The 23,890-nt window shown below is 43.0% G+C and overlaps 3 protein-coding genes across 4 annotated transcripts in view; 1 reads left to right on the top strand and 2 right to left on the bottom strand.

Moving 5' to 3' along the window:
* Positions 1-4,784, bottom strand: part of dpf3 (double PHD fingers 3) — a 26,670-nt gene extending 21,886 nt beyond the window's left edge. Inside the window, exon 1 of one of the 2 annotated variants that reach the window (XM_079996816.1) lies at positions 4,709-4,784. In XM_079996816.1, coding sequence (XP_079852942.1) covers positions 4,709-4,740 — 32 coding nt within the window. In that variant the 5' untranslated portion in view covers positions 4,741-4,784. The remainder of the gene's footprint in view (positions 1-4,708) is intronic. The other variant, XM_079996817.1, reaches the window with a different exon arrangement.
* A 1,500-nt stretch (positions 4,785-6,284) lies between these two features.
* On the top strand, positions 6,285-12,996 carry wdr21 (WD repeat domain 21). The gene is made up of 13 exons (XM_080024189.1): positions 6,285-6,695; positions 7,152-7,288; positions 7,851-8,008; positions 8,258-8,340; positions 8,659-8,761; positions 8,866-9,009; positions 10,034-10,083; positions 10,292-10,371; positions 10,560-10,652; positions 10,900-10,997; positions 11,405-11,581; positions 11,872-11,986; positions 12,487-12,996. The coding sequence occupies exons 1-13, from the start codon at positions 6,592-6,594 to the stop codon at positions 12,723-12,725; spliced, it is 1,581 nt and encodes a 526-aa protein (XP_079880315.1). The 5' UTR covers positions 6,285-6,591; the 3' UTR covers positions 12,726-12,996.
* A 105-nt stretch (positions 12,997-13,101) lies between these two features.
* Positions 13,102-23,505, bottom strand: zfyve1 (zinc finger, FYVE domain containing 1). The gene is made up of 12 exons (XM_080020023.1): positions 22,349-23,505; positions 22,007-22,250; positions 21,659-21,919; positions 21,307-21,521; positions 19,876-19,982; positions 18,435-18,543; positions 18,245-18,342; positions 18,007-18,124; positions 17,255-17,425; positions 16,656-16,836; positions 16,416-16,532; positions 13,102-15,655 (listed from the first exon to the last, which is right to left on the bottom strand). The coding sequence occupies exons 1-12, from the start codon at positions 22,847-22,849 to the stop codon at positions 15,423-15,425; spliced, it is 2,355 nt and encodes a 784-aa protein (XP_079876149.1). The 5' UTR covers positions 22,850-23,505; the 3' UTR covers positions 13,102-15,422.
* Positions 23,506-23,890: the final 385 nt, after the last annotated feature.

Below are 23,890 nucleotides of genomic sequence, written 5' to 3'. Positions count from 1 at the left end.
GACAGAGTGTGTGTGCGCGCGTGTGTGTGTGTGTGTATGTGTGTGTGCGGGCACGCACATGCACTCACAAAACACACAAAAGAAAAAAAAGGGGAAGGGATATAGGGACTGGAGTTAATGTGGAAAGAAGGGGAAGAGATGCAAAAAGCAGCCGGACGGGGGGAAAAGCCTGGTGCTGCGGGGAGGAGGTGTGTGTGTGTTTGTGTGTGTGTGTGTGTGTGTGTGTGTGTGTGTGTGTGTGTGTGTGTGTGTGTGTGTGTGTGTGAGAGGGTGGGGGTGAAATCTGGGTCCAGTAACCCTGTAGCCTGGGGGTACTATTGAATATAATCGAATAACGACCCCTAAGCCAAATAAGTCTTGGAACTCTTGGAATATACAGTATATTTGGAATATAGATTCCAAGACTCCAAGAGGCTTAGAATCTCTCTCTCTCTCTCTCTCTCTCTCTCTCTCTCTCTCTCTCTCTCTCTCTCTCTCTCTCTCTCTCTCTCTCTCTCTCTCTCTCTCTCTCTCTCTCTCTCTCTCTCTCTCTCTCTCTCTCTCAATAGGCTTTAATGGCATGGGGAAACATACAACAACAACAATGCTGTTAAAATATAATATAATATCAGAAAAATATATATAGTATAATATAATATACATATATACAGAATGTATGTGTATATACTGAAGATGTATATATAAAGAGAAAGAAAGAAAGAAAGAAAGAAAGAAAGAAAGAGAGAGATATTAAACCATAAAGCATATAATTTACATGCAGAACAACAAGAAAGGATTTATCGCTGCTGATTGTAATTCCCTTTGCCTGGAATCTGCCCCCAAACGTTCCCAGAGAGACAAAGACCACGATTCCCCCTCATGTTACGAGCGTAGTATGAATATATGCAGTACATGCAGCCAGACAGACCCCCCCCCCCTACATCCACACACACACACACACACACACACGCACACACACTCTCTCCATCATTCACTCAAGGTCTCTCTCACGCAAATTGGGGGATGGGCGCAGGCTTCTGAAAACCATACGCACATGCTAAGCACACACAGCCCCACATACACACAAATACACAAAACACCAATTCAAACAGGCCACACATATACCCACCCACCCACCCCCACACCGCTCTTTAAATTTCCCCCAAAAATCTCGGCCTGCATTTTCTCAACCCTAATGCAAACAAAGCCGTTCCACCTGAGTCCTGCTCCTCATTAAAAACAACCAGCTCTTTGTATTTTTTTCCCCAAAACACACTAACTAAAGTCAATTCATCTCGGCAACTACAACTTTGTCACAGTGGATTTGTTATTTATTATTTATTAAGTGTTTCAAGGACCTTTCAAGGATATAGGTGTTTAAATACACAAATAAAATAAAAATCACATACAAAGATGAGTGACAGGGTCTGGAAAGATAGACCTACTTACAGTAACGCCATCTGCTGAAAAAAAAAGAATAATAATGATGGTCATAATAATTAGAAGAAGAAGAAGAAGAAGAAGAAGAAGAAGAAGAAGAAGAAGAAGAAGAAGAAGAAATATATTTTTGATTTCATATAATTTTTTTCCCCTCTGACTGTGAAGCTTTTTTTAAATGCTTTTTCAACACTTTTTTTGCTTTCCCAAATGGTCATAATAATAATAGTAGATAGGCATCATTAATCACCAGTAAATGAAATAAATTCATTCAGATTCTGATTCTGGGAGTGTTTTCAAGGATATAAGCGTTTAACAAATACTGTACAAATATCATATAACAAATACAGTAACAAAGCACACAGAAGGATGAGTGAGGGGCTCTGGAAAGCCAGACCTACTTCATGCCATCTGCTGATTATTGTAATTCATAGGGGGCTTACTGAGCGCTTATGATTTATCAGCCACATCCTGCAGAGTGACATTTCTGCCTCATTGTTTTAACAGACAATAGAGTCAAACAGTGAGAAAGGCCGAAAAGTAGAACACACTTCCCACATTACGAACTAATGCGCCAGTCCTATTTAAGACAGAGGAGTATGGTGATGTTTACACGTGGTCAAGTTATGTTCACTGCCAATATTTTGTATACTGTTTAAGGCTCATATTTAATGTCAAGCATATTGAACCGTCACTATTTTTATGTTAAGTTTATCTTTCTGCTTCACTGTTTATTTCATAAGTTATTGTATAGGACTGTATATCTTATTTTAGGTTCTATCTGTTGATTGCCATATGTTATTTTGTACAGTTAACTGTTACGTGTATTGTATATTTTTCAATGTTTTCATATATTGCCATTTTATTTTTTATAATTTTCTTTTGATTTACTGAGACAATTACAATTTCCCTTTGGGGATGAATAAAATACCTGTATCTGTCCATCTGTCCATCTATCACCATCATCATCATCTATCTATCTATCTATCTATCTATCTATCTATCTATCTATCTATCTATCTATCTATCTATCTATCTATCTATCTATCACCTACCCATCCATCCATCTATCCATCTATCTATCGATCTAAATTTTACTCATAAGCTCATGAAGTGATGATATCTACTGATGATGTGTTTAAAATTGTATAGTTGTGTTGTAGAAATTCAACTGTCTTCTGTGTGTTCAGTGGGGAGTCTGTGGGCAGGTGCACACATTAACACGTCACACACACAGGTCACAAGCACACACACACACACACACACACACACACACAAACACACACACATACAGACCCTTTTTTATGGAAGGTTCTGTGAATAAATGTCAATATAAAAGGTGTATGGAGTTTGTTTCTTGCTCCCTGTCTCCAGTGTTGGCATGCACCTCCCTGTCAACAGATGGACCCAGGAGGATGCTGGGATTCTCCTAATCAGCTGCTCTGTATGCACACTACGCTCATACACAAGTTCACACACACACACACACACACACACACACACACACACACACACACACACACACACACACACACACACACACTTATTTAGATGCGACCAGATACATAAACAGAATCATAAACACCCCCACCCTCTCACACATACACATACACAAACACACACATTCTTGACGTGATCTATTCTCTGGATATTATTATATATTATATATATAAATATATATATTATATTTATTCACCTAAAACTTGTTATTATCTTAGGAAATAAGTGTTTGTTCAAGTGTGGATCAGAGCTGATGCAGATTGGAGCTTCCTTGCAAAGCAGTAGATGAAGGTTTTTAAGAGACAATGCCCCTATTTTCTATTTACTTCTATGAGATGTTTATGATCTTATTGTAAATTGTATGGAGACCTTGGACGAGGGCACTGTAAGTAAACGTGGACATGACCTGAGAAATCATAGAACATAATAAAAAACACTTTCTTTGTTATCTAAAATAATATTTCTTTCAACATATAGATAAACTGCATCACTGCATTCTGAATAGTAGAATCCAAACGTATACATTTTCTGCACAAGACCACGAGTGTTCACCTCATAGTACTACATATATACTATATATATTATACTACAGCAATTTCTGGACAAAACTGAAACAACCGGCTTAAAAAAAAATGTTTTTGAAAGGTTTTGGGGAGATATCTCACCACATTCTACATAACAGTGGTAAAGGTGTTCTGCCAGACAGCAAAAATGCAGACATGCATGTTTCGCTGTGGTGTTGTTCGCATTTGGCAAGATTGGGTAAACACACTAACGCCACACACACACACACACACACACACACACACACACACTCCATCATTCACTATTCATATATATATATATATAAATATATATTGTATTTTTGTGTGAGTGTGTATGTGAGTGTGTTGTGTGTGTTTGTGTGTGTGTGTGTGTGTGCGCGCGCGCACGTCGCACATCACGAGCACAACATACATATACACACTATATAAAAATACACTCTAAATAATTGTGCACGTGTGTGTGCGTGCGTGCACGCCGTACATGACAAGCATAGCTGAGGTGAACCGATGAAGCGCTTCTATTGTTTGGTCAATTTGTCCTCGTCCTCTATAATACTATCCACCCTTCTTTTTGACGTCTGTGAGGTCGAATGACTCGTAAAAAATATTGTAATATTAATATTTCAAATATCCACGGAATACTTATAAGGATTACTGAGTACTGCGGAGGACGCACTCACATTTAAAATATATGAATTTGTGAAAAAAAAAAAAAAAAAAAAAAAAAAGAGAATCGATCTTGATCCACTTGATCCACAAGGATGTTGTTTATGTTATTTTACAAATGTTGATCACAGTTGTGTTTATCTAAGTAAGAGGCTGCGTTTGCTCAAGGTCTGCGGCTTTGACGTCAACGGAGCGGAATCGCCACAATAATAAATGCTCGAAATGCGTCTAAAAAAAACCCAACAACAACAACAACAACAACAACAACAACAAAAACAAGAAACTTGAGCGTAAAACGGAACGCGTAACCATGGCAACTTTGACTTTACTTCACACGCGGCGCCAGCGAACGAGCCGCGGCGTTTTGGGCGCGTTGACGCTCGCAAGGTCGAACGTGTTTTATTATTCAACAAAGCGAACGCGCTACCTGCGTTAAACACACGTGAAGATCACACAACTGCACAGCACATCTGAAAACCAGTGGTTTATATTCATGCACACGCTGCCTATGTGTGCGAATAACGTGCACAATCAACGCATGCCTTGTATATTTATCAATATTTCTTTGAATAAATACTTACGATTTGAGAGGATTATGAATGACAGTCGCCATTTTCCTTGCCGGACTGTAAAGGCAATATTCCAAATCTCGGTGTGTAGTTTGGGATTCTTATGAAAAAAAAAAAAAAGCCAATGCAGTCCTGGGCACCGGGCTCTCTACCAATACAACAGCCGCATCCAGGAGCCGGGCGTGGCCTGGAGGAAAGTGTCAAAACCAACCATGTCCAAATATATGCAATAACCTGACCATAAACAACATAAAAAAATACAATTATAATAATAAATAAATAATTGTTGTTATTTTTATTATTATTATTAGTAGTAGTAGTAGTATAAGTAGTGGTAGTAGTAGTAGTAGTAGTAGTAGTAGTAGTATCAATATTATTATATGGTGATATTAAAACATTGTAGGTAGGGTCTGAGATAAATAGGCGTGCAGTGACGTTTATTTGGATATTACACGGTAACAGCCTCAGGATGCAAACGATTTATTGTCTTAATCAGAATGGAACGTTGTCAGTAGTAGTAATAATAATAATAATAATAATAATAATAATAATAATAATAATAATAATAATAATAATAATAATAATAATAATCGTGCATTGCATTTAGAAGAAGCGGTTTTGATGAAGGTGTTTTATGTTTTCGCACAGAAAAACAATCGTCACTCAACCGCCGCCAAAATAATCAATGAAAATCTCAATGAAACGTAAATGGTTTTTTTAAGCGACATTTGGGGGGCGGGATGAAACGGTGAGTGACAGGACAAACCAACCAATGGACGCCTGCAGTCTCTAGCTACAGAAACAGCCGGTATAGCGCCGCCTGCCGGACCCCATTTGATATTGCAACTACATTGAATGATTTTAGGAGCGACAAGCGTTTATGCAACCACAACTCACAAGTCACTTTTGATATTTCGTTCAATAAAAAAAAAAAAACGAACTGTGACTAAACGGTGTCAAAGCGTTGAAGTCTGTGCGACCAGGAAAAAAAACTGTTATAAGATGATCCTTGACTTTAGGTGGTGACACGAGGTAACGCAACAAACGTGTGTCGGCATGTGTATTTCAAGATTCAAGATTCAAGATTTTTATTTGTCACATACATAGACATACTTTCATACATATATGCAGTGAAATGTAATGTATTGTATGTAATGTATAATGTAATGAAATATAATGTAATGTATTGTAATGTATGTATAAATGTAATGTATAATGTATTTCTACAAACAGATGGACGGACGGACAGATATGTGCAATTGTGTATTTATCAAGAGCACTTTTCGTTGAACTGGGTTCAGCTCTTTTCATCCGTTATCTCCGTCTCGTCACAGGAAGCCCGGCGTCGCGCGCTCTTGCGGCGTGTGGGTTTGTGACGTCACGAAGCGTGGTTGGCGGAGGTCCCGTGGCGTCACCGCCGAGCTGCTTCACGTCCGCGCGGGGTCGTCGCCCGAGAACCTTTGACCACATCTCGCGATACCTGCGCCCCGAAAGGCCTCGCGGAGCGGCGTCGAGCGAAGAACCGACCAATCACGGCGCGGAGGGCCGGCACAAGCCAGTCACGTGTCCTCAACATGGCCGGCCGACTCTTATGCACAGGAGCTCGCTCCGCAGATTTAAACCCTGTTGTTTTTTATCTTTTCGGATAATTGACAGATTCACCGCCGAGCGCAGAAGTGCGCCTTCGAGGGCAGGGAGGCAATGTCATTCATATCCATTTCATATGTTACAGATTAATAACATTACATGACGTCGTAAAGACAAATACTGCTACCGGTAGTCTAGCTAGCTAGCGCGCAAGCTAGCTAACCCCCCCCCCCCCGTTTACTCCTGTTGACTCAAAGCCCGTTTTGATGACAAGTCACTGTGACGATCCTTAATTCAGCGATCAGAACATGAAAAGTTGGAACTGGCGAGACGGGCGGCGGTCACGGAGGAGACACGGTGATCACCGCCACGACTGGTACAGAGGCAGCAGGACAGACCAGGAGGAACAATGGTGGGTGCCCCGTCCACTGGTGGCAGATTGACCAAACCAGTCCCTGACTATGGTGGAAGAAGTACTCAGAAACTTTAACTTCGGTGAAAGTACAGATACCCTGAGGCAAAATCACTCTGGTAAAGGTGGAAAGTACCACATTCACGTTTCTATTTTAGTTAAAAGTATACAAGTAGTAGAATAAACAGTAAAGATACTTGCTTTGCAATGTAATCGAAAATCGAAAATGTAAAACTGAATATACTTGTGGAGTACTTATGAAGTACTTGTACCACCACCGGCCCCCGACATAATGTCATGAACTAACATTAACTGGCTTGAAGCCTTTAAGCACAAATTGTAAAGCACTTTATTCGATGGTTGTTGTTTTTATTTGTTACACGGCCTTTGTGTACTACTGCAAAAAGTACTTTTGCTGTACAGAAATAGTGATAGCAGCTTTATTGTTTTTACTAGGTATGGTGATAATGAATCCAGCCCCTCTCACAGACGCCCACGGAGAGACGTTGAAGATGCAAGTCCATCTTCTTCTTCCTCCTCATCATCCTCCTCCTCCTCCTCGTCTTCCTCTACAGCCAGTAGTGCTGCACCTGGTTAGTGCAAGACAAATAATTATATCTGTCACTTACTTTACTTACATGAAGGTGTTTGGCTGCAAGTTGAACGTTTTGCTTTAATACATTTGTTGTTAAGTTTTATTGTGTGGAATCCCATGATTATTCTTGTTAACATCATTTGGTCAGAGATTTCACACTAGACTAAGTGAACATGTTAAACCTGTTGGGGTATTGTGTAAGGTGAGCTGCTGAGTAAGCTGCTACCTTCTCCAAGGCAATGCTGTGAATGGTCTGTAAATGTTTAGTATGAACACATGTACATTGTTGAACCACAAGTAGCTATTCATTTATTTTCCCACTGGGAAAAATAATCTGCCATGTGTCCTATCATTCTGGTTGAAACTCCAAACTATAGTTTAGCAAATAAATGGGCACCACCATAATGCTAAATGTAGCTTTAAGGCAACTAGTCGGTGTAGGTATAGAGGAGGCATTCACAGTACATATAATGGATTGTTATTATAACTTTTGTCACATTCCTATCAAATTAATCTTTTATAAGTGCATTCAAGTCCCTGTATCTTCTTTTAATTGCCAGAGCTTCCAGGGTTTTACTTTGATCCTGAGAAGAACCGCTACTTCCGCCTGTTGCCAGGACACAACAACTGTAACCCTCTAACTAAGGAGCAGCTTCAGGAGAAAGAACGAGAGAAACTCAGGTCCAGGCTGCTCACCGAGGACGATGGGCCAAGAAAAGTAGGTTTGCTGTGGTGGAAAACCCCTTAACATATTGTGCCACTGGGAAAGTCAATGGTTATTGCCACTTGCATTTTGTCCCACTGTTGAAATGAACTTCAGAACATTCTTGCTGACTTTATGGATTTGGACTTGGCTTGTTGTTCGCTATAAGATCCATCTGAATTTGTAATTCAGTGAACAAATATATTACTTATTGGCTGATTGGTTGTTATGTGTGTGTTGTAACATGTGTCCTCTGCTTTGTAGAAGGCGCCAAGAGCAGGACTGAACACTGCACTGCTGATACAGAAGAGACATCTCAGCCTTTTACCTCTGAGATCCTATTGTAGGTACGGTATTAACACAGTGTGTGCATTGAAACACTCCCATGCACAGGCAAAAAGCTGAATTCCGAGTAAGTTATTGTTTTTGGAAAGCCCAGTTATAACTTACCAGAAGTAATAATCATAATAAAAAAATAAATAACAATAAGATATATGAACAACAAATAAGTAAAGATCAGATGATGCGATGATTTAAAAAAATAAAAATAAATAACTTACTGCAAAGAAGGACAAGAGAAAAAATTGTGTTTACTAAACAAATTGACAAGAATTAGGTTTTGCTGGTTGCTAGCTAGTGTTACAATGGTTACTGTATGTCTCCAGGTTGGTCCATGAAGTGAAAGTGAGTGGAATGAAACGACACAAACTGGAGGTCCAGAGCACCGACAACAGCAACCCCAACATGGACAACTTCAGACTCATTGTGGTGAGTGCGCATGGAAGTACACAGTACACTGATACCTCCATCCCATAATATATATCGTAGTTTGGACTTGTTTGGTGAGTGTGACCTTTCTGCTACCCCTTCAGGGAGACTCTGCGTCTGAGCGAGTGTTCACCGTCAACGATGTCTCTCACGGAGGCTGCAAGTATGGCATCATGAACTTCAGCAGCTGCAGCAGCGGCTCGCTGTCCGTAGAAATGTGCGACAACCTGTATTTTACCAACCGCAAGGTAGGACAGGTTATTATTTTGGAGCGCATAAATAACTCTAAATAAGTAAGAACCTTAAATGTAGGACTGGGTATCGTTTAAACATGTTTGATACTGATACCTTTACTCTGATACCAGTTCATAAACAAAGCTTAAAAAAAAAAAAAAAAAATTCCAGTACCAATGTATTTTTACAACATTTACTCTAAATGTACAATCTATTGAGTTTTATCTTTTGCTCCGGTACTTAGTATTATAGATGTCATTTAGTGGATTCTATTCATACACATACTAACTCAGGTGGTTTTTTTTTATAAGTGAAGTCCTTCTCCTTCTATATTCATTAATAGACAGAAATGCTCATTTCCGATACCTGCTTTGGTTTTGCTGTTGTTGCTGCTGGTGTTGATGGGTTAGGGTTAGGTTTAGGGTTAGGGTTAGGGTTGTTTCTGTTATGATATTACAGTTAGAGGATCATAAGAAGGGTGTGTTTTCGGAGAGAGAGTCAAAAGGATCTCCCTCCCGGGGTCTGATTGAAAACTTGACCTGTAATTTAGGGACGCAAATTAAAGGACTGTGACTGGATTAAGTTGAGGGTGCACACAGTTGAAATTTCCGATTCGGGTGAGAGCTACCACTTCCGGCTCCGGTGACATCTTTGCTGTGCTTTACTTCGTTGAGATGAGATGGTACACACTGTTGACTCAATACAGATGAGGAGATTTCTGGTTCCGGTGAGAGCTGCCACTTCTGGTCCTGGTGACGTCTTCACTTGTTGTTGCTGTTGTTTCAGAGGCATTCTTTTGTAATGACCGTCTGACAACAACGTTCTCTTTCTTTTTTGTATTTCTGTATTTCTTCTTTGCATTGTGTTGCCCTGTTTTGAAATGCGCTCTATAAATAAAGTGTAACTTGACTTGACTAGTAATAATTTCATGAATATCATTCACCCGCACTTGATTCCAACAAGATTAAAAATCCTAGATTTAAGTTTCATCTGACTGCAGTGCATTCCGGCGTCTCTGTTTTCTGATGAACATTTTAGGTGAATTCCATCTGCTGGGCCTCAGTCAACCACCCAGACTCACACGTGTTGTATCCTTTCTTTGGCTCTCTTCTTCCAGAGGTATCATCCTTACTTTTCAGGCAGAATATTATTGTTCAATTTGGCTAAAACCGACATAAAAAAGTTCTTAAAATGTATTAAATAGAATTTTAAGAAGCCCTGCACATAATGAAAGCACATAGCATGACCTTGGTGTGCACAGGCTTTGTGCTTTCCTTGACAGAACCCCTCTGTCAGGCTGTGTCTGGTGGGAATGGCCGACACCCCTGGCTGCGTCAGTCTGCTGCCCGCCTCTCTCTTCAGCAACTCAAACCCAGGTGAGATCAGATCCGGTCTCATGGGGTCTCGTGGTCAATGTGTGCAGACTTTTAAAAGCAGCGACACCAGACTAATAATTGGTGTCCCCATCGTGTCAGATAATCAAATGGCAGTTTTTATGATATCAAGGTTTGAACGGCCGCTGTCTCTGACCTGCTCTGTCTCTTCGTCCCTGCTCCCCGCTCAGACCAGCCCGGTATGCTGTGCAGCTTCAAGATCTCCACAGCCTGGTCCTGCGCCTGGTGCCTCAACCCCCAGGCAGACAAGACTTTCAGCACAGGTCTGGTCTCATGTGTATCACATGTGTTTCACAAACATGATTTGTCTGAAAAATCTAGATGAGAGGTGGTGAAATGGAACATACTGTTTGAATTTGTTGATGTAAATGCAATAGAATAAGGTGTGTGTGTGTGTGTGTGTGTGTGTGTGTGTGTGTGTGTGTGTGTGTGTGTGTGTGTGTGTGTGTGTGTGTGTGTGTGTGTGTGTGTGTGTGTGTGTGTGTGTGTGTGTGTGTGTGTGCTGAACAGGACTGTGTCGCAGGGTGATAGTGAAAGATGCAGAGACGGGTCGGACGCAGACCTACAGCGTGGGCAGCGACGTCCTGGCACAGCAGTTTGTTCTCAGGGTGAGTCATCGGATAACTTAAATCGATTTATACACGGTTGAGTTGAAAATAGCACTGAGTGAGGGGAAAATACAAGGACGGAAATTGTGTGTAAAGAAAAAAATTGTATTGAAAATTCACCCAGTGTTTGTCCAAGGTTTGACTTTTTAACGTTTGTAAATGTTTGTTGTTTTTTTTAGTTGAAATTAGCTTTAAATTTGGATATATATATATATTTTTTTTTACTGTTAAGTCAATGAGCGACAAATATCCTCCTGAGAATAGTGTCTAAGAATGAGAAAGTTCTTAAAATGAAATTTTACTTTAACTGTCCATACCCTGTTCTTGGCTCTTGCATAAATACATAAGTGCATCAACATAAACATGGTGTATATGAACTCCCACACTCCTCTCCTCCTCCGCTCCAGGCTCCGGTGCTGTTCAACGGGTGCCGTTCAGGGGAGATCTTCAGCCTGGACCTGCGGCAACGCAGCCGCAGGGACCACAGCTGGAAGACCAGTCGCTTCCACCAGGAGTCGGCCATCACCTCCGTCCGCATCCTGCAGGATGAGAACTACCTGGTGGCCGCCGACATGATGGGCAAGGTCAGAGTCTGGTCCTGAGTCGAGATCCTGAAAAAAAAAAAAAGTCCTTTCTCACAGGCCCTGTTCAGACCTGGCATCAACATTAACCACATGACGTTCAAACGTATCATTAAAAATGTGTGTTGTGTAGCCAGGTCAACATTCTATTGCCTTGCTCCAACTCACCCAAAAGCTGTTTTTCACATATACATTCTTCCCAGGGGCTTATTCAGTTTTACCCTGGACCCACTAAATATCCCTTATTTAGATTGATGTCGTTTGTGTTTTCCTGCTCTGTTGCGGTTCCGCAGATCAAGCTGTGGGATGTTCGAGGTAGGAAGCCGGTGCAGGAGTACAGGGGTCATCACAACGAGCACGCCTACCTGCCCGTCCACGTCAATGAAGCCGAGGGGGTTTTACTGGCGGGTAAGACACATCTCACCCAGTAGCGCGTCCAAAGTGTCCTTTGGCCAAAAGACAAATTAAGATTTTCCTTTTTTTTCCCCCCATATGCAAAACTTTGTTTTTTGATAAAGTTAACTATATACAGAGTATCTGAAGCACTTTATTAGTGAAATAATTAGGCTATGACACACGTTGGTATATGATACTTGGATATTAATATATATACTTTTAAGCAGATGAATGACTTCTCTCAAACACTACTGAAAATAAGGAAAAGTGCTCAGGCTCATTGGCATTAGTGTACTGAAAAATTAACAAAAAAAAAATAATGATATAATATGTACTTAATACTATGATCAGGGTGTTTGTAACTGCTAAGTTCAGAATGTCCTCCACACAAGGTTTAAAACATGTCAAATCACAAGAATAAACACCTAAACACGGAGGTCAGGTCAATTTTGGGTCGGGAATCAGTGAAGTGATTGTTCTTGCTCTCGCCGTCCTCTTCCTTCTCGCTGCAGTCGGGCAGGACTGCTACACCCGGCTATGGAGTCTGAAAGACGGCCACTTGCTGCGGACCATCCCGTCGCCCCACCCGGCCGCCAAAGACCTCATCCCCAGCGTGGTCTTCTCCTCGCAGCTGGGGGGCCGTAGGGGCCTCCCCGGCCTCCTCATGGCTGTCAAACACGACCTCTACTACTTCTCATACAACACCGACTACCAGGAGCCTGGGGATCAACAGGGAGCCGCCGTCTGTTAAGAGAAGACTTTCACAAAGAGCAAAATAAAAATAGTTTGGACTGAAATCTCATCAGGCGAAAGAGTTTTCCTCTAGAAACCGGCATTAGACTCAGGTGAAATATCTAGGTCTGCGCGTGCTTGTTGGAGTCCCGAAAAACACGAATGCTGTGACTGAAATGAATTCAGATAAATCCTGCCCACTGTGTTTTGTCCATATGAAGTGCAATTACTTAAAGACTTGATTTGCTTTTGGTGTTGATTGGAGTTTTCATAACAGAATAAATAGTGTTTATAAGTCAATGTTTCAAAGTGTTTCCTAAACAGTAGTTAAATGGGAGGATTAGTGAAGGCACACAGCACGCACATTCAGTACATGTCAAAGGTTCTTTTTATTATCTCAGCATACATAAACAAAGTTATTGATCAATTCTGTTCTTCAGCCTGATATGTCATCCTTTTAAAATCCCTTTAATACAAAAAGGGGTCAGAGATTATGACTGGGGGTTCTGCTAAAACCATCCTATTTCACTTGAGAACATTTATCCGTTACCCAGAAAACAACCCATTCACCCTCCGCCACTTCATTCAATGCCCTGGATGCATCTTTTGTGCAAAGGCCAACCGTGTTGTTTGATGCAACAACGCGGTAACTTTCAAGTCATTTAAATGTTGTGAAGCAACTAGAGGTCACTCCCTCGCCACTCAGCCACCGAAACACCGAGAACTGCGGCTTCCCAAACGATGCTACAGAGCTAGCGAAACGGCCTGAGTTGAAAGAGAATCTCAAATTATCTCCGGTTTTGAGGGGCCCGCCTCAAAATAAAGATGCTGTGTTTATACCATATAACCCCCGTGAGCCAGCCACTATGTAAAAGCAGTTCATACACACTGCAATCCCTAATGTCTCATTGATAGTGCTTATATCGATTAAAAAAACAAAACAAAAGCCTTTAAAAATTATTTAATAATTATTTATTTGCATTTTATATTAAAAAGTTTACCTATATTTAGATTTTATATTCCATATAAAATTAACTAGTTGATGCGGACCGAGTTATTAAGGCTACTCCGAACCTCTGCCTCTTCCAATGCACACATAGCCACACACACACGAAGGGAGTGAAGCAGGTTATCTAACCATGAAGGAATCTATCTGTATGTCCTTCGCTTCTCTCGACAACAGTTCATCCGATTTACTTCACACTTGGGAGGGTGTATTGCTGGGGACCCGAGGATGTGCAGTGTCGAATTTGGTGCAATTTGGACATGTGACGTGTAATTAATAAACTTTGAATAAACAAGCGAACAGTGAGCTGCTCCGCTCTGTGCAGCAGCGGCGGGGCGGGGCTTCAGCGCTCTGTGACCAAGCCACTTGGGTCCACAGTGCACAGCCCGATCCGACACGGTGCAGTAGGGGTGGGTGGTACCGCAAAATTTTGGTTTTGATCCGATACCAAGTAATATCAGGGCCAGAATCGGCCAAAACAAATTATTATTGGTTTAGTTTGGAGCGAGGACCTGAGGCGGACAGCTGTCCCTGATGGATTTTCGGTGTTCGCATAACATTCGTGCAGAAAGAATCTTCCCGTTCGGCACACAGTGAAGGGCAGCAAGCAAGCGCAATTGAGACACTAAATTGATGAAAACGGATCCCTTTTTTCGGTATCGATCCTATTGACGCTAGAATCGTTCTTTAAAATGAGACATGCGTGGTATTGATCCGCCTACCCCCTCAAAATGTAGCCCCGTTCCGAACAGGCATGTTTTGAACGGGGGACAGCGCTAGTTACTAGAGAGTCTAAAGACTGAACATGGAATGCATTTCGGTGCCACAAAACATTTCTGCCTCTCCACCCTTCTCACCTGCTGTTAGACAGAAACCAGAAAGCTCAAGCAAAGTGGGCTGAAACACGAGGAAGATGAGTATATATCTGTGAAACGATCAAGAATCAAGTGTTATTATCGAGCACTCTCAAAGGCATTACTAAGCATCTAAAGGACCTCATGCGTACATATTCGTCCGATAAAAGTGTAACTATGTATAAGTGACGATGTTCAGTAGAGCCGGGCGATATTTTGGGTAAGACTATTGGTGACATTTACACGCAAGGAATATTTGAGAAACAATCATCCGGACCGAGCAGGCAGAGGCATTGACGAGAACAGTCAGAAAACTGCCTTAAAAGAGCATTTCCCGACTGTATACCACAACAACCAAAATCCCAGATGATATCCAGTCTCATTCCAGGATATTGTTACTATGTCGATGTATCGCCCAGCCCTGCTGTTCAGCGGGTACTTTCACAATTCACGGTTAGTGAACTAAAGGTACTAAAACTACTCGTGTCACACCGGGGTAGATTGTCAAAGGACTTGTGGTTAATGTTGCTGCGATACAAAAGGAGACTTCCTAAGATGAAAGAGGGTATATTCAAAAATTTGCCCAAGCTCACTTATAAATCCAGCATGTTCACACTCTCATATAACTTCATTCTTCCGCTTTCTTCTTTCCGGTTATATAACTACTGCCCGTACTATTTTCTACTAAGACCCATGTTATTCATACTGTAAAGTGTATTCGAGTGACATGGAAGAACAATGTAAAAAAACAAAAACAAAAAAAACAAAAACAATAAACAACCAGCGACATGTTCCAGCTACACTCCAGTTTGGGTATTCGGGATCTGGCAGCGGTTTTGGGTCCGTCCACGTCCCGCTAGAGCTCCCCGGGCTTCTGGCCGCAGCCGCTGCAGACCCTGACCGGGTGGTCCCAGCCACGGGAGGGCACGGGGCGCCGCTCGGGGGAGCAGTCGTCGCACACGCCCTGGCCGCACGCCCGGCAGTGGTGGATGGAGAGACGCGGGGAGAACTCCCGCTGGCACTCGCAGCACGAGTGGATGTCCTGGTCCGGGACCCAGTAGGCCGGGCGCGCCGCCTCCTTCACCAGGCCTGTAGGGCGGTATGGTGTCAATGGGATACTGAAAGAGGGTGATATTAACTAACAATTACCTATGATTATCTTCTAACCTGTCTGTATTGCAGCCAAGAAAAGTGTACTGGTATTTGAAAAAAAAAAAAACGAAATCTGACACCAAGAGCCATATTGAACATGTCCGTTGTAAAAAGAAATGGTTTGTTTCTCTGCTGCAAAAGCTTTTAAATTCAAACGTACACCAAATTATGAGTCAAAATCGAAACTGTTGAGTAACAGTAATAGATCAGTACTTAATATTTGCCTTTTTTTTTTTTTTTTAAAGGACCATACAAAATCCACAAATTTTCATGATGCTGGCTCACATTTCTAGATTTTTTCTGATGTTTCTATCTTCAGGCTTTTGGAAAATTAAAACAATATAGGGAAAAATAAACCTAAAATGATCTCCTTGTCCGGCCGACAACTAGAGCTGAGTCAAAGTTACTAAATGTCGAATAGTAGACGCTCAAATTCAATTGGAATGAGTACCAGTGAAAAAAATAAATAATTAATTAATTGGTGCATCTCTAGTGATTGACAAATTTTTCTGGCGTCATTTCTTCATTTTGTGTATAAGCAATATGTTTTTATTACAAAGCGCAATGTGCGCCGAACCTGAGATCAAAGTTTTTGGTTTTACTGCTATAGGACATTCAGAATGTCTATAATAACGCCTCACACCCTCGCTCCCACTCCATGGTATGATAATTGTGGTAATTCTGAAGTGCTTCTCACCCAGGGGGATGTCGATGGCACCGACGACGGCCCCCAGTGTGTTCTGAACGGCCTCTCCAACCTTCCTGGCGATCAGCGTTCCTCCTTCCTCTTCCTCCAGAGCCGTGTCCAGCAGCTCTGCGCCAGAGAAAAAAAAAAAAAAAAAAAAAAAAAAAACACGGCACGTTTAGACTTCAACGTTACCACTCTTCCAGCAGCAGTGGCGGCGGCGGTTAAAGAGTCGATGGTCAGCTCTCGTACCTGTTGGGATCCCCCTGTTGTGGAAGCAGGCGTCGCAGACCCTGACGGGGCCCAGACCCCACCCCCGCTCGGGCACCGGGCGCGACTTGGCGGAGCAGGCGTCGCAGAAGCCCTCCCCGCACGCACGGCAGTGGTGCTTCGTGTCGTTGGGCTGGAAGTCATCCCCGCACTTATGGCATTTCTGCCACACACACACACACACACACAGATATAAATCATGGGTTTGGAGTCAAAATATGACACGGATAAAAACAAGTGGAAAATGCAGAGCGTAAATGTTCTATCCAGGAACCAGACGTCGATTGAACTCTAGTGGATGAAGTCAAACTTTTCTAGTGTCTCCTTCACTACTCTGGAGATTAAGGACTTTTTCAACGGTTCTTGGAAGTAGAAAAGCTGTGGAGTCACTTGATGTGCACACAGGGTCGCGGGGCAGTGAATACATTTTTAATATAAAGCTCGGTTAGATCGTTTTGAATTTGAAATTTGAATTTGAAATAAAAAACCAAAACAAAACAAAAACCTCTCCCCTCCAGTGTGGACCACACACACCCCACCGCAACCCACGCTTCTTCTTTCTGCTGGTTCCAGTGGTTTACCAGAATGAGGGAGTTGGGTTTCCAGTAGGCGGGAGCAATCTGGTCGGTGAGCCAGGACGTCACGGCTTTGGCAGGTTTGACGCTGAGCTCCGACACCGACTGCGAGATGAAGTTCACTCCGTCCAGAAGCCTCTGGGCCGCGTTGTTGTTGTCCTTGAGGAAACCATCCGACTGGAGGAGGAGGAGGAGAGGGAATCGGAGCACCAGAATGATTTAATTTCACTGGCAAAATAACTGTCAAACTGATTCGTTATCAGGAATTGCAACAACAACACTTTTGGGTTTTAGACATTTAGAGAAGGACGATGCACGCAGTAATGTTAAGTAAATCGTTTATGATCTCACGTAACATTACATAAAATTATACTTGAAACGTGTTTTGTTTTTTTTGTCTTGGTGCAGGTTTATAAGGGTGATCTCGTGATATTTTAGAAATGTTAACACGGATGTACTGAAAATACGAGGGTTTTTCAGAGCACTATTGTCAGGTATTACGGCACATTTTCAACAGGAGTTTCACAGGCCGTGCTAACCATTTACATGACTCATAGAAGTAAGGTTTAGAATTGAGGAAGAGCCGGACAAACGCTTCCCCGCGGTGACATTCCCTAAATTCGTTCAACGGGGACGAGCCCCAATGACGCGGAGAGAGACCCTGAAAACACGTTGAAAGGAGGTCCTTCCGGGGTCTGGACATTGAGTACGCTCTGGAACTGTTGCGTTTTTTTTTTCGTTTGAAGATGCTTCCTTACACCGGGCCAGATGTGCTGGATCTCGGTGCGGACCACCGTGTCCACCGGGTCTTGGTTCCCGTACCAGTACTGCCGGCTCCGGTAGATCACCGCACAGTTGGGACACTCGATCACATACCTGTAGGGAAGAGAAGGCATAACAAAACTACTATTCAAGGATAGGGATATATTTTTTTCCCCCTCCTCATGTTTCTGAGGGGAAGAATGCACTGGTCTTTGTTGAAAAGGAGACACGCACCCGGACCAGGCGTAGATGGCCAGACCAAACCAGGGCGAGTCCGACGAGGCCGTCGTTTTGGGAACGACAATCACCTCCTTCCCTCCCTCATAGCAGGCCTGTGTGGGGCCCAGAGCAGAGACGATCAGAGCCATTTTCAAACGCATTCTATTTAAAAAAAAAGGTCCCGTGTGCTCACTCCTGTACGTGCCTTGCAGGTGTAGATGCGGTTGTCGTACTGCGCGGAGTAGCGGCAGCGATGTTTGGCCTCATGGTCGACGCCTTCCTTCAGGTGGTTCATGCTGTTCTTGCAACCTGACCTGGAGGTCAAAACAATGAAATGCTGATGTAGATTGAATAATAATAATAGCAATAGGGAGCAGTGGCTCAGGGAGGCGGAGCGGGTCGTCTAGTAAGCGGAGGGTTGCCGGTTCGATCCCCAGCTCCTCCTGGTAGTGTGCTGATGTGTCCTTGAGCAAGACACTTAACCCCCTAACTGCTCCCCAGGCATCGCTATATGGCAGCCCACTGCTCCTAGATACGACAGTTACTAGGATGGTGAAATGCAGAGAAATGCATTTTGTTGCCTCAGAACTTGTACAATGTCAAATGACAATTAGTTGAATCTAATAGAGAGTGTGGTTTCTCCTTTTTTTATGTTTCAATCAATGTTAGAAGACACAAGCCCTGAATACGTCAAGAGAGTCCCTGAACATGTGTAGTGTAGAGTGTAGTGTAGGGTGGTGTAGTATAGTGTAGTGTAGTGTAGTGTAGTGTGTTGTACTATAGTGTAGTATAGTGTAGTGTAGTGTAGTGTAGTATAATGTAGTGTAGGGGGTGTAGTGTAGTCTAGTGTAGTGTAGTGTGGTGTAGTATAATGTAGTGTAGGGGGTGTAGTGTAGTCTAGTGTAGTATAGTGTATTGTAGGGTAATGTAGTATAGTGTAGTGTAGTGTACTGTAGTATAGTGTAGTGTAGTATAGTGTAGTGTAGGGTAGTGTGGTATAGTTTAGTGTAAGGGTGGTGTATTATGGTGTAGTGTGGGGTGGTATAGTATAGTGTAATGTAGTGTAGTATAGTGTGATGTAGGGTGGTGTAGTATAGTGTAGTGTAGTATAGTGTAGTGTAGGGTAGTGTGGTATAGTGTAGTGTAGGGTGGTGTATTATGGTGTAGTGTGGGGTGGTATAGTATAGTGTAATGTAGTGTAGTATAGTGTAATGTAGGGTGGTGTAGTATAGTGTAGTCGATTAATTAAGGTATTGGTAATTAATGATTAAGAAAATACAATTGGGTCAATATAACATTATCATGCTTTGATGATGATAATGATGATGATGTTACTTGTGAAGGAAAACCATTCGGGAGCATTTGTTATTTATTTGGTATTTGGCTCTGGGCACATTAATAATTGATAGTTCCTCTGATCGGTGTTTGGTCATAGTGTATTATATCAGGTGTGTTCTGTTGGTATGATTCAAGTTGAGTTTTCATCACGTAACAAAAAAAGAACATTGCTTCATGTTCAGACTAGGAATAAGACTGGACCATTATCACTGCAAATGTATACAGCTAAATGTTGTTTGTTTCCATGACAACGTTAGTGATGATGGTCACGGTGGATGTGATCGAGGTCAAGATGTGACCACACCTACCCACAGCTGAGGCAGATGCAGGAACAGGTGAAGTACTCGTCTGGGAAGAAGCAGTTATTGGCCAGGTGTTCATCCGGGATATCCCCACAAAACCTCTCGCTGAGCGCCTGAGAGAAGCCGGAGGAGAAAGAGAGGAACTGTTGTAAGCAGTTGAGCTAAATGTCTAAAACACAATGCAATTCAGACATGTTATTTAAACGGTCACACGGCCATAACATTAAGAGAAGCGTTCTTACCTAACACTAAAACACATTATATTACATTTACAAAAAGGATTGAACAGTTAAGAGTTGTGACAATTGTTACATAATTTCCTGATCACAATTATTCGAGCAAATCACCAAGATTCTACAATCCTGCTTTCAACTTAAGTATAAGGTAATTTTAAGCCAATGTGCGAATAGAACGCAAAGTTGGTTAGATTCATTAGCTGAGTTGAGAAAAATGAACTGTCTAGCCTAATTTCTATTGTTCCAATCCCAATAAATGGCTCATCTTCATTTGGTGAATGTGTGTTATTACACGAGCAAAGACGTATACAATGATAAAAGACATAACATAAGACATAACATAAAAGACTATTAAATTACCTATCGCAATTATTTGTATAATAATAATTATAATAATATAGTGGTACCTCGACTTACGACTGTAATTCGTTCTATAACAACGGTCGTATGTTAAAACAGTCGTATGTGGAAGCAATTTTTCCCATATAAATTATGAAATCATGAAGGGTGAAAATAAACAAAATACACAGCACAAACACAGTAGATATGAAAAAAATATCAATAAGCCACGAACTACGTGCACACACGACGTAGGTCGCCCGCTGACTGACTGCTGACTGACTGACTGCTGACTGACTGCTGACTGACTGCTGACTGACTGCTGACTGACTGCTGACTGGCCGCCGACGCGCCAACTGCAAATTTCCACGGTCGTATCTTGGAGCAGTCGGTCGCAAGTCGATACAAATTTCCGCGACTATCGCTACTCGTATCTTGGATTAGGCGTAAGTAGATGCAGTCGTAAGTCGAGGTACCACTGTAATAACAACAATAGCAATAATAATAAGGCATTTAATTTATAATGCGCCTTTCATTGGGTCCAATTTAAAGGTGTTACAGAAAAAAAGAGAAGAAAATGTTTTATTAATAATAATAATAATAATAATAATAATAATAATAATTATTATTATTATTATTATTATTATTATTATTATTATTATTATTATAGCAATAATATATTATTATTATAGCAATAATAAAGTGAGAAATAAGAATAAAGCTTTCAAACCAGACTTAAAAAAGCAGAGCAGACAGCTACAATTAGCAGGTATGTATGACAAATAATCATATCTAATTAATCATCATCTTAAATGTCATGATCCTGACACATGCTTTGTTTTCACATGTGCCCCCCCTTCACCTGCAGGGCCTTGTGGATGACGCTGGCAGAGCGGGGGGAGCGTGTCGTGTTGTTATCCAGCAGCTGCTCCAGGCTACACAGCAAACCACTGAAGTCCGTTGGAGGGTTGTAGGTCCGCGTCCCCCGGTACTGGATTGAGCTGAAGGCTTCTGGGAAGAGACCCAGCTTCCTAAAACGTTCCTGGAGAAGACGTTCTGCACACTCGGAAGGCTTATCTAGGGACGGGGAGATGGAGAGGAGAAAGGAAGGGACCAGGAAGGCGGGACATTGGCAAATATTATCTCAGCGTAATTCTAATTTATGCCATCCATCCAGAGAGGAAAGGAAAAAGGAGGGCGAGCTTCCAACACACCTGATCCCAGCAGCTTGGTGTGCACGGTCTCGTGGAAGATGATCACGGCTGGACCCAGAGTGGACAGAGGAACGTCCAGGCCGCAGCGGGTGGTCGTGGCCTTCAGCTCCCTGGTGAAGTGCTTCAGGTAGGCATCAGACGCGTCGCCAAGGAACTTGAAGAGGTCGTCGTGAAGACGGTCGGCATGGGTTCGGTAGATAACCAGGTCCGAGATGGCCAGCACCTTGAGTAGTAGCCTGGTTCGCTGGCCTTGGTTTGCTCCTGATGGCCAGTCAGAGAGAGCTATTAGTATATTATTACTTAATCATCAAACATGAAATAAGAAGCATATCCGTTGTTGCCCCTTACCAACTCCCAGCAGTCCCTCTGTGTCAATAACCACCACCCGGTGCGCTGGGTCCATGGCCGCCCACACTCCCACAGTGCAGGACTCTTGGGTCTGGGAAGTCTTGAACACCTCCCTCCCAAGGAAAAAGGTGTGGTTGAGGGTGTGCGACTTGCCTTCCCCAGTGTTACCAAAGATAGAGACCACCTTGAGAAGCTCATCGGGAGTGCAGCCCAGTCTGCTCACAAAGTCCTCCTCGTTCTTCACCTGAGAGGGGAAAGAAAGGGATCGATCCAAGTTAAAAAGAGATTTGTATTACGAGATTCTAAAAAAGAAAAAAAAGAACAGACACTGTTTGCGCTTGCCTGCATCTCCTCTTTGTCGTCCACCAGAAGGAAGCTGCAGACCTTTTCCAACTTGGCTTTCAGGGCCTCCATCTCCACCTCCCCGTCCCCCGCACAACTGTCCTGGGGCATCTTGGCCGCAGGGTAAGGGGCCAGCGGGTGCTTCCTCTTGTTGACCCCGCTGTGGGTGCGCTTCTGGCAGTCCGAGCACAGGTTGATCTTACACCCCTGACAGCGCACCACGGCCCTCAGGCGGCCGCTGTGCGCAGAGCCGCCGCCGCCGCCGCCGCCGTCACCTTTGCAGGAGTCACAAAAGGGAATGTGACCCGGGGCGAGCCGGACCCGGTCATGGTTCCTCATCCGCTCCTGGCGATGGAGCTCCAGCTCGCAGCGGAGACACTGCAGGCTGCCGCACTCGTCGCACTCGAACACGGCCTCGTCTGAGCCACCGCAGGCATAGCTCTCCTGGCAGACGAGGACGCTGTTCATCCCTTTGTCAACGGGTGAACCTTGACCGCTCATCTCAAACCCGGTCAGGACGATCACCTTTTTTTGATCCTGTGGCTGGATTGCAGCACTACGTGCTGAACCTGCTCTAGGATTTCAACACCGAGAAACTAGGGCGCGGTGCTAGATCCTAACGTGGCAAAAGAACATTTTCTTTTTCCCAATGACCTCGAAAAGACACCGAACCTTTACCAAGGAGGTGAAAAAGTCCAGATCAGATATAGAAATGGTAAACTGAGCATCACAAGGCGGAATGCGCCTCGAACTGTAATTAGACGTTATTCATCCCGGAGGTAAATGCTCCGTTACAGCAAAACAACAAGCAATATTATTAAAGTAATATATTAAGCTATTAAAAATATTGAGCTAAAAAAAATGCACTGTTACAGCAGCACACGTCAAAACAACAGGCTACAATATTGAAGTAATAAGGGGGGAAAAAATGTATATATTAACCAAAAAAAAAGTTTAAAAATAAAAAAACACACCCAATAAACATCCGTATCAACAATGCACACGGTGTGAACGACAGGAAGGTGGGGATGAGCTCTCAGTCCACTGGAGAAGCGTCTCCGCAGCTATTTTCAGCGCACAGGTCCGGACCTGTTTTTCAATGCAACGCGTTGCCAGAACCAGAACCAGAACCAGCGACCAAACGGCGGCGAGAAACGGTGTTTAATTCCCAGGCTGAAACCAGGCCGACATGGTGATCACACAACCAGGCTCCACTCTTCAAAAACAGACGCTCGCTGGACGTTGCCCCCCCCCACCCCCCCCGGCAGAAGCTAGGCTGTCCGGCGGAGGACGACTCTTCCCGAACCTAAAGAACGTCGCTACGCGAAAACCCTGACGTCAAACAGGAGAGACGCGGAACGCGACGTCACTATGATTAGAATAACGTTTGATTCGCCTGTTCGGACGCGTAACGTCCGATCCGTGTGGATGTTGTTGCCGCTTCACATCAGCTGATCGGCTTGTTTTCATCCACAGAGGTCGGGGGTCACGGAACTGAAACGCGATGCATTCGGGGAAATGTAGGATTCGCGTTGCCGTTCG

The sequence above is a fragment of the Zeus faber genome, assembly GCF_960531495.2.
Source record: "Zeus faber genome assembly, chromosome: 2".
NCBI lineage: Eukaryota > Metazoa > Chordata > Actinopteri > Zeiformes > Zeidae > Zeus > Zeus faber.
Note: the sequence above shows the minus strand (reverse complement) of the source record. Positions and strands in the feature narration are given on the sequence as shown.